Source organism: Botryllus schlosseri, chromosome 12, assembly GCF_051294905.1.
Source record: "Botryllus schlosseri isolate E-star chromosome 12, Bs_hap1, whole genome shotgun sequence".
Lineage (NCBI taxonomy): Eukaryota > Metazoa > Chordata > Ascidiacea > Stolidobranchia > Styelidae > Botryllus > Botryllus schlosseri.
The window spans coordinates 6,247,046-6,262,613 of NC_137247.1; the positions used below are offsets into that span (position 1 = coordinate 6,247,046).

General features: G+C 40.6%; 2 protein-coding genes across 2 annotated transcripts in view; both read right to left on the reverse strand.

The window, feature by feature from the left end:
* LOC145452576 (uncharacterized) overlaps positions 1 to 4,854 on the reverse strand; it is a 42,226-nt gene extending 37,372 nt beyond the window's left edge. The window contains exon 1 of the mRNA XM_080330759.1: positions 4,682 to 4,854. Within this exon, the coding sequence (XP_080186885.1) occupies positions 4,682 to 4,810 (129 nt within the window). The 5' untranslated portion in view covers positions 4,811 to 4,854. The remainder of the gene's footprint in view (positions 1 to 4,681) is intronic.
* The window catches only part of LOC145452595 (uncharacterized), a 140,677-nt gene that overhangs the window by 116,090 nt on the left and 9,019 nt on the right, over positions 1 to 15,568 (reverse strand). The gene's annotated exons all lie outside the window — the stretch shown is intronic.

The following is a 15,568-nucleotide window of genomic DNA, read 5'->3' on the forward strand; positions in this document are numbered from 1 at the left end:
CCTGCTTTCAGAATTTGTAATAATACGTCCGGCCTATGTCGCAACACTTTAATATGCGTCGACTCGAAGCGACATGCAGTTCTTTTTCGTGGTGCCATCCCGCTCGCCGATGCGATAAACTCAAACAAACAGTCTGAAATCCAGAGTGTACAAGTCTTTAGTACGCCATACAAAAGTGTTTTTTCTATCTACTTTACAAAATCCATCATAAAGTGCTTGGCGCTTTAATGAGATTAGTATTCATTTTACAAATCCCGAATTTGGCGTGAATTCTGTTATGCGTTTGACTAGATTGCAGAGCTCACACGCCGTATGTAAACTCAACTTCCATAACAGAATTAATTTCTTAATCACCGAATGATAACTTGAAACTTGGCACAGTGTGTGATGTTATCGTCATGATATAGAATGCAAAATCAGGCAGATGCCTACTTGAGTACTCTGAAGAAGTTCAAGTACTTCTTTACTTACCAAAACTGAAGGCTAGCACAGTTTGTGGTATTTGTATGACATCGAAATTTGCGCACTTGGCGCTTACCTTATGTCAATTGTTGCCCTTTTCTATCTACTAACAAGATTCTATGTAGAAGTTTAGTATAAGTGTAAGAGTTTAGTAGAAGCAGTTTTCTATCTACCTTAAGAAATTAAGTGTACTATGATGTCCTAAATCGGTATGGAACAATGTCAAAATCATTACAGAGCAAGAGTGTCTAACAATTTAATAAGTTTATCATTCATTTTACAAAATCAATAGTGTAAAAGTCTTTAATACGCTGTGCATTGGAAAGGGTAGTTTCTTTCTGCTCTATAAATCCGATGCGGTTTAGTAAAGTTAGTATATACTGTACAAATCCAGAGTGTAGCCTACAAGTCTTTAGTACATCGGAATAGTGAAGTTTTCTATCTACTTTACAAAATTCGCCGTAAAGTGTTCGACAGTATAATACGATTAGTATTCATTTTACAGAATCAATAGTGTGAAAGTCTTACGAATGGCGTGCATGCGACTTGTCTATTTTTATTGCTAAGACCTTAGGAATCGCGTGTATGAGACTAATTTGTGTGTGTCGTTATATCTATTGGTTTCGCGTACATGCGACTAATTTGCCACTATCGTTATAACGTCGGGATCAAGAACTTTAACAGAAGTGTAACAGTTTACTAAAATTAGTTCCTATCTACTTTATGAAATTAAGTGTACCATCTCCCAAATCGGTATGGAACAACATCAAAATCGTCACAGAGCAATACCGACTTTCGCGTAAATTCTGACATGCGTTTGACTACGTTCCTAGGGATTAATATTATCAAATCGCATTCAAGTAATTAGTTAGTGCTGATGCATTTATACATGTGAAATCACAGTCTTCGTGAACATACATAGTCTGAAATATACAAAAAAATCATGTTGATCACGCAGAATCTGAATGTTAACAACGTCCTCATTTGTCGAAAATGTACGCATTAATATTATCAAGTCGCATTAGTCCTAAATACACATAACAGAATATCTTTGGAAAGTATCATCTAGCGCAGAAGTCTCAAACACGCGGCCCGCGACGACATTTCTGATTTTCATTAATTTTACAATATATAAGAGCCACTTGTATCGTTTCAAGTTTTAAAGTGGAAATTCCCTCTTAGATTGCTCCGAAAGCCTGAAACTATTCATCAAACTTCACTCTCCGCGACCATGCAAGATTTCCTATTTCGCCACATTTCCAATTTATGATGGTAAACCCTGACCCCTAAACGATAGTCGTTTACAGCACTATGCTTAGACGATTCGTGACTGAAATTTGTGAATTAGACACTTCGATGCAACATTTATTAGAATTACGCGACCTTCATTAGAATTACTCAGACTGGGGCTGACTCGATGGCCAAATGAAAATGACCGGAGTGGACTCGGAGTGACTCAGAAAGCCGTGAATTGGTTAGAACCATGGATGCAATAAACTATTCGCGTGTCCTGGGAATAGTAATAGATCTGAAGGTCGCAGCTTGGCATTTCGCCAACTAAGCAAGTAGTTATGGCAACCGTTGGCAATCTGTTAGTTACATCTTGGGTCGCTTAACCATGTTATTAATGCCACTTAAAGTTACCGAGTACCGTAGTGGTAAGCTCCAACGATGTAACAACAATGGGTTGCTCGGCGTTCCGATATTTCCATAACTATAACACATTCAATGATATATTTATATTGTAATTTTTCTGCTCCAATATTGGAAGGTGATCGACCATGAGCTCAATAACCCACTTATCAGGAGTATACCCGAAACCTGGATTGGGCTACTCTGCTAAACCCCAAATGCTGTGATATCAGATAAATCTCCATTATCAATCTGTTAAATTCAAAATATTCATAGTAGCTGCAAAATTATACGCGATAGCTTTTATGATAACATATACTTGTCCGCTTACATGGCGTCTACGAATACATCAGTAGCCTAAGGGAAAATTAAATCGTAATAAACTAAGTGTAGGTGTATATCATAGGCCCTACTTAAAAGTAGTTCTCAATAAAGGCGTTTCTGACTGCCCTTCCGCACAGAGTATCGTTTTGTAAAGGAGGAGTGGCGATGTTCACGTCGTAAACACTCGGCTCCAAGTCCTCGTCTTCGGGCAGGGGTTGCTTCAAAGCAACTGCTACGTTATGTAAGCACGCAATTGCTATTATTATTGGGACGCTGCTTTGCAATTTTGTTCTCAGTGGGATTCGGAGAACACGGAATCTTTGTTTCATCACTCCGAAACATTGCTCAATTCTTGAGCGAGTCGCAATGTGCGCGCGAATATATTTTTTCTCCCGTTCCGTTGTCGGGTTGATTATTGGAGTTAGTAAATGTTTTAGTAGCGGGTAGCCATTGTCTCCCAACAGAATTCCATCAATTTTTCCATCATCAAAATCGTCGGCCAGCCTTGAATTCCGGAAAATCCTGGAGTCGTGGCACGAGCCCGGCCAGCGCACGACAATATTCATTATTTTCCGGTCCGCATTGCACACCACTTGCACGTTAAGCGACATGAAACCCTTTCGGTTGCGGAACGTTTCGGCGTTATCGCCACCGGGAGAGACTATGGGGATATGCGTGCAGTCGATTGCCCCAACCACTCCCGGGAAGTTTTTTACTTTATAAAATTGAGATTTTAATGTTGCAGTGTCATGCATCGAGTGCATAAAACTAATTTTATGCTTAGATATAGCGTACGCCACACGGTGAACACTTCTGCGCGCAGTGTGGCGAGAGACGCCAGCAAGGTCTCCATCTGTGACTTGGAAATGACCGGTGGCCAAAAAACGCAATGCTATTGTCAGTTGCAGCAGAGGATGCAGGCCATGACTCCTGGCTTGAAAAATCTCGTCACCTTGTATTGTATTAAATATTTCAATAGCTGCGTTTTTGTAAAACCTATATCTTTTAATAAATTCTTTGTCGTCGTATTTTTCAAACGGATTCTTCACATCCCTCAGCCGTCTGCGAGGAATGGCTACAGATTGGAAAATTTCAAGTTCTTCTATCAAATCAGTCATTTCTTCGATTGTTATTCGCAAAATGGCCGATATTTCGGTTTTGGGACGACAACCTGCGACAACAATCGAAACCTACGCCGTTACCTTAGCGACGACTTTGGATGATGACGTCATTTAGATGAAAATAAATCTGGCAACCCATTTCGGCATTTTTAGATATGGGGTTGAGTGTCAAGCTCCACTCAGTTAAGTTAAGTGTGAGGAAACTTTAAGATCTCGAAGTTAAGTTTGAGGAACAGGCGTGTCTCAGTTAAGTCACAGCAGACACTTAAGTTGAGGAAACTTTAAGATCTCCACCCTATGTCTTGTAATTAACGTATATCAAATACAAGAACACTTCTATTTAAATAGTTATAAATGTGATAATTTTTCTCATGCCAGGCCTAAATTGATACAAGAGTATATCACATTTTTATGATGAGTGTGGAATGTGAGTCTGCTGGATTGGCTCAATTTTAATAGGACAATTTCAACCCGTCAAATAAGGCCTACTTGGAAAGACATGGAATACCCCTTTTGATGCTGCGGCCCGCGGCGTCGTCAAAAACTGTAAAATTGACCCGCGAGCACATTTGAGTTTGAGACCTCTGATCTAACGTATAATGAATGTTGTTTATTTCTCGGAAGCAAGTTATTATCAATACACAGTACTAAATACGCATCGCGATAGTCTAGTGGTGAGCGATGAACATGAACAGCCTCGGGGATGGCGTATAAAGCGACTAATCTTATTACTGATTTGCCTACCACTACGATTTACGGTGCAATTATGGAACAAGAATCGTCAGTAGTTATAATTCTTATTGAGGACAGAAGTATCCGCCATCCTAAATATTTTTACAGATCCACTTGTGATTCACAGACCTGGGTGGGGTCCGCGAGTACACACTGGAAAGATAGGCTAAGTTACAATATGCAATAGATGACAGAGGGATTTAAAGCATATAAACTTGCAAGGGTTCGTCAACCGCTCTGTGAGTCCATTCACTGCCCATAGTAGCATATATACGTGCAGACTATTCGGACTGATAGACTCATCTTCGAGACATTAAAACAGGGTGGGCATTCAACCTTTGCGTTCGGTTGACAATCATAGTGTTATCTCGGGCAACACGATGCTATTCAATTTCGCCAAGCCCACATACCTGGTGAGTATTTCCCTGACTACTCAAATGTTTCCAGGATACAGTACCGCCTCGAAAATGTGAAGCCGTAGAGACGCTGACATGCAAGGTACAAACGGACAGAATTACAGCTACACTTGTAGGCTTCATGATTTGTCTCGACTGGTTGCAGCAGAATTTGATGGAGGGACACTCGACTTCCGCTCGTATTTATACGCAAGCGGTAACATTGCTGTTAGGCGATATCCGGTCGCCACCTAGTGACGGAAGCGAACTTAAAAATGGATTGCTACATTCTTTCCAGATCGTCTTCGTGACTTTGCGAGGTTCAAACTTGCGTGTAATCCAATCCGTGTTGACTCAAGTCACGAGTTCTTATTATTATAATTTACATTACAACATTACTATTATTAAAGTTATGGAAAACAGCGCTTCTAACCTATTTTTAGCGCCACGTTCAAGATAGTTGACCTTACATAACGAGAAGAAAGACTCAGTATATATCTAAAGAAACTTTTTGCAGGAAAGTATTAATTCGATAACTGGTAGGGTTTAACGGCGAATTCTACCATCATTTATATCACCTTGAAATAGTATCCTTCGATATATTATCCCCATGCCCAACATGATATTTTGAAACTGGTTTGTGAAGATGTTCCTTGTCGTTACAGTTTCAATATTTAGCCGGAGTGGTGAACAGTGACTTAAAGGACTATTATATTCTATTTTTAGCATTGAACCAAGCGGTAATGTCAGCGTAACATGGCTTCGCTGTTCTGATGATAACTTCCATCGCGCCAGTAATAAAGGGGAATTGGATATGTCCCTCGATCTCTTCCCTTATTGCTATGCGAAATGTACTGGAAGAACGATGCAACGGAAAACTTCCTAGCAAATTTATGGATTAAGTTTTTTTTAACAGTGTTACAAAATCAGGCCAATATTTTATATCCATATTTGTTCATATCCAAATCCTTACGCAACGCCCATCTCTGCTTTATCACTAGGGTTGCAGTTTAAACAAAAAAATCATTTTGATACAAACATGTTTGAAACAAGGCCCTTGTTTAAAACATTATTTTTAGAGTTTTTTGCTTTTTATAAAAGCCATAACGTCACGAATATTCAATTGTGGCGTCTTTGTGGATTGACATTGACCATTGAAAATATATCGTAAATATCGCTCTTTTGACGAAATATCTAAGTACTGCTGAACCGACTATTTGAGAGTTCCAACAATCCCATATCGTAGACGTCGGAAAATCGGGTGGTAATTGTCCGTAGGCTCATACAACATGTTTTTTTTGGAAAGTATTTACACAATCATGGCATGATTTTACAAGTAAAAAAACACAATTTTTTGTAAGTCGTTTGTTTAAAACACTGTTTAAAACATGTTATAAACAAAGTATTTCAAACAACCATTTGTTTTAAATGCAACCCTATTACTTATGAAACCCATGTATGTCAACTATATAGCGGCCTGACCTTTGACCTCTGCGCGGCATGACCACTCAGGCACGCAGCTACGGAAAAGGGCGATTTTTGGTTTGCGTTTGAGTTCTTTGCGTATGGGCTGAGAGTTTAAGAGATATATTATATCCACTCCAATCAGTGAACTGTCTTTATCCAGAGAAGAACATGTAAGAAAGTAGTCATCCTCTTCTGCTACAAGTCTTAGAGTAACGGTATAACGGCTACAGTTGTTTACACTCTCGGCTCGTAGAGTTCATTACCCTAACCATAAGTGCGTTCGCCTCAATATTCAATGTAGTATGAAAAAATATTCTACAAATAATCGTTCAGGAAATGGAAAGAATCTGCCAGATTCAAGTCGTGACAACTGCATGGAAAAACGCAGAGACATTGCTCACGGATCCACGTAGCCTATACCAAAATCTGTTGCTTACTATCGCAAATCCTGCGTTTGGGCGCGGGGATCATTTATATTGCCTAATCCTTGGATTTACCAGTCCACCAACGGATTGGATGTGAACCCAGGATTTAGATACTCGGCCTTTTGTCTTCCACTATTAGTTACTGGAATGCATCTCCGTTAACTTTTTCGTTTTCGGTACGGTTAGTTCCATCAGCAACAGCATTGATCAGAATATAGCTTCGGCATGCCTATAATCTGCAGCCCCACTGTGATTGACTGGCAGCGTAATATCATTTCAACCATGCGTATATAAATATTCATTATTCAGTCTGGTGTACAAGAACCAAAGCTTGACATCTCGGCCATTTTGACGAATTTGGGTAAGAAATTTCTCCTGCACGCTCAAACATTTTTTCTACTCAACTCCGAGTCCGGTGTTGTTTTTATTGTTATAAATAGCACATGGCGCTGAGCCTGGGTATGCCAAGTATTCCGCGCTTATACACTGCAATTGTTGTGGGTATGTGGCACATTACCCAAATTTTCGACATCAGCCAATTCTTGCAGGCAAATTATTGGGGATGGTATGAACGTGACGTTCACGTTCGCGTTCTGTGTGTGAACCTCAGAAATTGAGAGGTTCTCGTTCACAAACGAACTTTGGTAGGTTCTGCACCGTGAACCGTTTTCATGTATTACAATTTATCACTTCATTATTCCATCTATGCAGGGTTGCAACCAAGTCACAAAGCTCCGAGTCATAAGTCAATCTCACTTTTATAGTTTTGACTCGAGTCAAGTCGAGTCATTTTCAATTCACCACCGAGTCAAGTCCGAGTCCAAGGTTCGAGTCCGAGTCATGGTATTGTGACTCGAGTCCGAGTCCAAGTCATTGCGTTGACTGCTCAGTTTCCAGTTAAAATCTTGTTAAACCCACCTTTATAACTCTATATTTGGTGATATAGAATGGTTCGCATTTATATTTAATCTAATTTTCCTCACTTTTAACAGTTTCTGGTCGCATTTTCAAGTACCAGTACCAATATACGAAATCCCATTAGGGTAGTTACATTACTGTTCTTCGAAATTACTATGAAAAGACGGTCTTAGCCGTCTGAGTCTCGAGTCATATGATTTGGTTCGAGTCATGCGCAATGACTCGAGTCCAAGTCAAGTCAATACACAGATTGACTTGAGTCGAGTCGAGTCATTTCCGTATTTTGAGAAAATGACTCGAGTCAACTCGAGTCATCAGAAAATCGTGACTCGAGTCATTATTACCCTGCATCTATGATTCAAATCATTTGCATTTCAACTTCAGACCACTCTACACAAGGCGCTGGCTGGCAGCATAAAAATATCAATACTAAACGAGTATACACCTTGCCCATCCAAAAACTTTTACTTGCTGTGTTACAAAGGTTTGCGCAAAAACTTGACTTTCCGGTTGTGATTATTTAGTGACTCTCTGCTGTGAGCTTGACCCGCAATCACATAACATCAAGAACGAAATACAGTATGTAAGTAGTCAGCGAATGATGCTTATTCAACCGATCATTGAAATTGATATAAAAATTACGTCGTTGTCAAATGTAAAAAACCAAGTAGGCGTTCGGGATCCATCTGCTCAATATCACTGTCGCAATAGTCAGACGCCGACTAAATTGACCGGTCTGGCATCGACCGCTAAGGCGTAAGCTTACATTCCCATGCAGGTCCTCGTCGAAAATGTTTGCAAAGCGACGGAAGATTTCGACTTTACGGGGAGCTTCATGGAGGTACAGAACTTCAATATACAATTGAATAGGATATTCAAATTGAAATGAACCCGAATATTTTCGGCTGACACTTGTCAGGGGTAATCGTCAGCAACTAGTAGAGAATTCGAAATAACATTGTACATCAACAATCGCATTATTGTAGCATTTGATTGCTCCAGTTGATACTTTTTCTGACGCTTAAAAAGTCAGTAAGTCGGCTTACTTCAATATTGTGGCATAATGTGACCCGAGTCATCACCAGGTATATACAGGAGCGTAACTGCCGCACCCCAAACCCCCCAAATTGGGGGGAGGTGAGCTCAAAGGAGGTCCAAAATTATTTCGTTATTAACATAAATCATGGAGTATTTTTTTGAATATTGATGCAACTTTTTGCCTGGTATATTGATTATTGGGTACCCTTCCCCAAGAAAAGACACGCATGATTTATAGAAATGGGCATTTCGGGGTCGGCCATTACCGCGCCACGACGTACCAACACATATGAAGTTTTAGGCCATGTAACATGCGAGAAGTGTGCCAGAACGATCGGCAGCGAGAAAACCTTAGTCGAAAATGATAGCAATATGCAATTCCCGATGACTATGACCGCTTCAATCATGAATTATAGAAATTTTTCGCGCTTGGCGCGTCTGGACAAAAATTGCCGACTCACAAACAGTACAACGGAGCTCGCGAAGCCCTCCCACAGATCCCTCGAAGCCCCCCAGAAGTTGGATTTATCACCTTATGGGGGGGGGCAAGACTAACGTTTTTTTGGGGGGTGACGAAGTGCTGTTACGGACCTTGGTGTGAACCCCTGAAAGGTTCAGATTCGTGTGAACGTGAACCTTTTTGAAAGATTCTGTGTGAATGCGAACGTGAACCCTGTGATGTCACGTGACGTCATATTGCTAATATCTAACCCCACATTTCAGTGAAGTGAAGTGCAGGTCAGCTCAGCTGGATAAACCTCCAACACCTCAGTAGGAATTCTGGAGCCGATGTTGGTGCGAAGTGTTCTTTACAACGATTCGAGAGTTCAAATTCGAGTCGGGTAGTGTGAGTAAATTATATCTAATATAACCCTTTTCACACAAAGAGTAACATTTCATCACGATAAATATTTAGTATCAATGCAAAATTTCCACCGATTGGAGTCTCGAAACGTCGGTTAGCCGTATGTCATAATCGAAAAACATGTCGCAAAACGCTACAACTATTTATGTAACGACATTTTTGTAATAGTGATCGAGCCTCGCAATGACCACAAAAGGCTATGAAATAGCCATGGGTTATTATTTTGGAAGACTTGTAACCGGCAGCATTGTCGTTCTGATCACGAAAAGGTGTATTTGATGGTGTATTGATCGCAGCTTTGACGTTATAATAAGGAGTACTCGAATCGACTCTGAACTTTTGGTATCGAACCACGCAAGCACTCTACTCATAAACCATTGATATTGCAACTGTTGATCATATCACTACCCTATCTCGCGCCTCACACATCACGTAGTATTATTTTTATTTACATGTGTTTAATTAAACATAATTTTTTTTTATCTCTATCCATATTCTACAAGAGAGAGAGAGAGATATGACATTCTTTTTCGCCTGCACCATCGAGATGCTTTGACGACGGAGTTGCGATACGGCCCTGAGGTCATCTAGTCTGCGCCCCCTCCATGCTATCCGTGATTGCTGAGCGCCTAGCAGGATAGCTGCGGATACCAGTTTTCGAGTCTTTGGTATGACCCGGTCGGGGATCGAACCCACGACCTACCGATCGAGAAGCCGGACGCATAACCATTACACTACCTTGCTCGGATTGTAGGCCAGCTTCGGAAAAAAAATTGTAATGAAAGGAAGATGAACCGACAACCTATAATGTCCCTGATTCACGGTACAATTACACGACCAACAACTTTCGCAGTACTACACAAATGGGTGCTATACCGAAATGCATCCTAACGCTATAGCCATCACGAGACGATCTTGAACCTGTTGCGTGATGATGATACATTAGTTACATCCAGGTTACAACCACGGAAACTGAGATAACAAACGCGATTGCTATGCTTACCAACGGTTTCCGCGGCTTGCAGCAGTATCCTCGCGTTGGTCATTTGTAATTCAGATTATGATCTCGTTAGCTGTGGGTTCTCCCGTTCTTCATCGCCGCCGACATTCCGAGCATGTTGGTACAGTGTATTTGCGTCCGGTGATGATATAACGATTTTACCTGAAGCAAGACTGACTGGGCATTGCATGGCTCTTATATCAAGAATAGCATGATGAAAAAATGTGATGTAGACACCATTGTCTGAATGAAGAAACATGGTGTGTCACCAGTAGCGTAGCCTACGCACAACTTCATTTTTGTCAGCCAACAACTGCTGCTGCTGAACGTCTCTTTCTCCATTATTGGCAAGCTACTTATAGTAAAGACAGACACTTTCTACCCGAGAATGTAGGAAAGTATCTTTCGTTGTACTACAACAAACTTTAATTATTTCTACCATAATACTTGATGTAACTACTGGAATTCTTCATAGGGCCAGATTTCATTAAAATAAAGTTTCTTCATGTAAAAATTTGTCAGTTTTGAGTCAAAAAAGATTTTTCAAGCCTAACTACTTCGCAAGGACAGACAGTTCCACCAGAAATGAAGAGAAGTATTACAATTGTTTGGGAAAACACCTAATTTGCATACGTTGAGTCAAGATTTGGTCAAAATTAAGTTTTTTTAATGTCAAAAAATGTCAAAATTTTGATTTTTCAAGTTAAAATCTTTCGTTTTTTTTTGTAAAAAAAAGATCGCCCTAGTGATTACTGATTACGATACACCATCTTTAAATGCTGATGACTGACATATACGAACGAAATCAATAGTGTTTGTGATACTGGTTCTTCGCTGAAGAAATGGGACACTGAAAGCAGCTGTATACATTAACGATACAAGTTGGCGATGAGACCTCCTGAACAAACCTTTCTCCTACGTTTATATGATCATATGCTGATTAATCTACACCAGAATGAATATTTAATCTTTTGGTATCCCAGGGGTGTAGTCGGTTGCGTTTTCGTGTACCATCCAAGCAATCCCTATAAAGTGTTAAAGAAACAGATCCCATTACACCGCCGGGATATATCGCCGATCGCCATTAGGATAGGTGTATTTGACTTATTTTCACCCAGTGGTGTGTAAGCACAATTTGGTTCCTGAAACTTTCACTTACCTGGTTTACACCCAACGTTACGGTGGAAATATTATAAATACACTAACCTTCCACACATGGATTTACAGTGTATACTGTATAGTGGCAATCAGGGCTTTTGAGGCGGAGCCGGAGCCCCGGAGCCGTGCATTTTCACCGGAGCTGGAGCCGGAGCCGGAGCTCTACATAAAATTCAGCCGGAGCCGGAGCCGGAGTTGGAGCCTGTTATTTGAGGAGTAGCTCCGGCTCCGACGTATCTCATAAGATGCTATTATATATGCAACAACTATATCTGCTGATTTATCATAATTGAACAGCAGACCTGAATTTTAATTCTGTGCACAGCAATGGCACGCAGTAAAGTGCGTTTTAGTACAACTATGATGTTATCGACAATTACCAAGTATTCATTATGACGTCACAAGCTGGCACGGCGGCACCTATGTCTTCGTTGCTACATCGGATGTTACTGACGCCTGACAGACTCTAGATTACTATAGATAACTAACCTATGGGTAGATTAGTATTTTATATAGACCAGGAATGGCCAACCTTTTCGGCTAAAGGGGCACATGCAATTGACGAACGAGTGCGCGGTCAACTAGCCGCGCCAAGCGAGTAAAATTTTCAAAGTTTATAAATAAACTAGGTCAATAATAATATTACTTGAGTATATTGCGGGTCTACTGTATACGGCCCGCTAGGCTCAGTTTGCAAGGACACGACTATTCGGCGTCTGACCACATCGATATCGAAGGTCTCCGATAATATGCGACAATCATTTTGTGCCTACATTTCACCGTCGACGATCTTTATGCGAGGGCAAACGCGAAAAGACTTTCTACCGTAATTGCGAATACAGTTGGACTCAATCGGGTAATTTTTTCATTTTCAGTAGGGGTAGGCTACCAAGCAAGAAATCGTGTGACGATTAAACACGCGAAGCGTGAAGAAAAATTTCACTACTATTTTAGTTTATTGTAATGTACGACGATTTACTGAAAATGTGACTAGACCCTGGATCTGCCAATGCGTCGGAACTGATTTTTTAGTCATCAACATCCCAAGTGTCGCAGCCAGACTTGTACTTTTGGGTTGGCGTTGCAAGTTCACAATCTGAGCAATTCATTTTCGAAAATATAATAGGAAATCACCTCGCGGGCCACGCAAAACCCTCTCGCGGGCCACATTTGGCCCGCGGGTTGGCCACCCCTGATATAGACAGGCCCATTCGATAATTTCAGAGCCGGAGCCGGAGCTGGAGACGGAGCAGTGGTAATAATGCGGCTCCGGAGCCGGAGCCGGAGCTAATGTAAGATAGAAGAAAGCTCCGGAGCCGGAGCTGGAGCAGTTTAAATTTACGGCTGCTCCAAAGCCCTGGTGGCAATATCGGATCCATGTTATCGCGTAAAAAGGGTTGTCATATTTTGAGATCCGAGAAAGAGGACACTTTTTTATTAGAGATATTAACAGACATTGAAACGAGAGATTTTTTTGGAAAATGGTGATCGGTCTTAAAAAACTAAAAAAAAAGTCATTTTTGACATGTTGATTATGTTATATGTTATGTCATTCGCGTTTCTACAAGTCTCTTAAAAATTTTACATCAAGTTACAAGTATGCACAATCAAAAGCCTCGATCTAATGTTAAAAAAAATCAAATGACTGGAAGGCAGTTAGTAACATCCCGTTACTTAACGGTTAGAAATCCGACGATCATCCTGGGCGGCAGGAAAACTGGTTCTCGTACTCGCCCCCCCCCCCCCCCCCCCTATGCTAGCTGTTTTATCATATCAATATCTTAAATGTCGTGGAATTTTAATGGGCAAAATTCGAGTCCGACAGATTCGCTTAGAGCTGGGATGGGCAAACTATTAAGCTCGTGGGCCACATTCAACATCTGAATTGATTCGCGGCCCGCACTATAGTAAAATCGTAAATATAAACCTAAACTCAAGCTTTTATTTGATGATATAAAGCAGTGATTCTTAAACCATTTTGACTGCGACATAAATCAGAGTTTTGGTGGCATCCCGCGACCCAAGCCTCACACATCAAATCGTGTGCATTTTAAGTATAACGATGATACATTTTGCCGGCATGTATACGATATAGAGAACGCGCAGACAGCAGTCGTACGCAATGCAGCTCTATGGACATGTCTGACTCACGCGATTGTAAATTAGAGTGTTTTATTTGACCACGGGTCGCACTTGTACTGACATTCTACTCCGACTATTTGGTACCAACCATTTCCACGTTCGGTCATATCAATATTGAAGGTATTAGCCAACCAGCGACGGTCATTTTGGTTTTATCGCCACCAATTCTTTGGCACCGTACTTCACCTATCGATATGCTGGTCAAAAATGATGTTTTCATGTGTCCTGGCGCAGTAGGGGTTGGTCTCGCAAATCCCTCCTTCAGCACCCGATCGTTGCACACTGCACAGTGCACACCCCTACACTAAAGCAGCATCCTAATGCTCCCCTACAGTGTTTTTAAGAGAAACCATAGCCGGACAAATATTTTGGTGGGTTCAAACCAATATAACGGTTGGAACATTTCTATGATCAAGCCGAGTTGTGATGCCTTTTCTACGCGTGTCGCTGACTGGCTTAGAGTAGATAAAAGAAATTCAATAAATAATATCGTTGGGTTATGTTTTTGATCTGAACAAGTCACACACAATGTACAATGCGATGCCATGAACAGATAGGAGGATGTCGAACGACACGCATCAGTAGCGATCCTTTACTCTAACATCCACCATATTAAAAAATCGCCCGCTTGCCATCGCGACCCAAAATTATAACCATCGCGACCCACACTTTCAGGACCCTTGATATAAAGTAACCGAAGACGTGGAAATAATGCATATGTATACATACATATGGATGTATATAAAAACAATTTCAATGTTGATTTGATGATAACTCACACGCGTCAGAACCATTACCGAGATTTTATAAACTGGCCATCCTGAATTAATTCGTCAAAATAAAGGATGAAATAAGGTTGAGGTGATTCTTAGGATAGGATGGAAATTTGAATATATGAGCAACGATCAGCTTATAGATATGTTGATTCAGGGTCTAGTCAAACTTCAGAACACACAATTCTGACACCAACATGTTACCTTTAAATGATTTCTAGCATAGCGCTTACCGTATTCAACTTGCCCTTATCTCGTTCTTTAGTGATGACGACATCAACATCATTTACTATTGTCTCAAACATAATTCCGTTGATTTATGTTGCACCGCATAATTTGATAACTAGTGCCTATAATTCGGATGTTTGGATTCAAATGGTGTTTTGAATTGCAGGAATGAATTCATTATAATAATGTCATATTATGACGAGTAATACGTATTGCGTTCTCATCGACGCCGGAACGAAAGTAGGCTAGGGTTGCCATACGTCCGGAATTTCCCGGACATGTCCGGAATTTCACTGAAAAATCTGCGTCCGGGAGGAATTTCTAAAATATGCCTAAATGTCCGGAATTTTGAAGGCTAGAAGCAGGCTCAAAAGTTTTTCGTAAATCAACATAAACAATATTATTTTCAAGCAGATTTATGCCATTCAAAATTGTTCTTCACGCCGCGCGCGAGTTAATGCGACGTATAATGATATTAGTATGGGCACCAGGCACCACCCTCGCCAAAAAATGCAATTAAAATAAATATCAATAACCATCATTTACCGAAATCAGTCTGTTTGTAATCGCAATTATAAGCTAACGGTATATTCCTAGAGTTGGTTAAGGCCGATTGGATGCTTCAATCACAGACAGTGGTTCCAAATCTTGGGATCGCGATGGTGTTGGACATAATCAGCTTCCTAGGCCGTGAGTAAGTTTGGGCAAGCTGAATTTTTTTAGTAAACAGCTTATCAAGTTTTGAGCTTTGCCACGGAACATTTTCAAGTGGGAAATTAGGTCGCGACCATAAAAGGTTGGAAATCACCGGATGTGCAACCTGCTGGTGCATTTTATAGTAGCCTAATATATCGAAGAATCAATATTATTGACAGAATTCATACATAA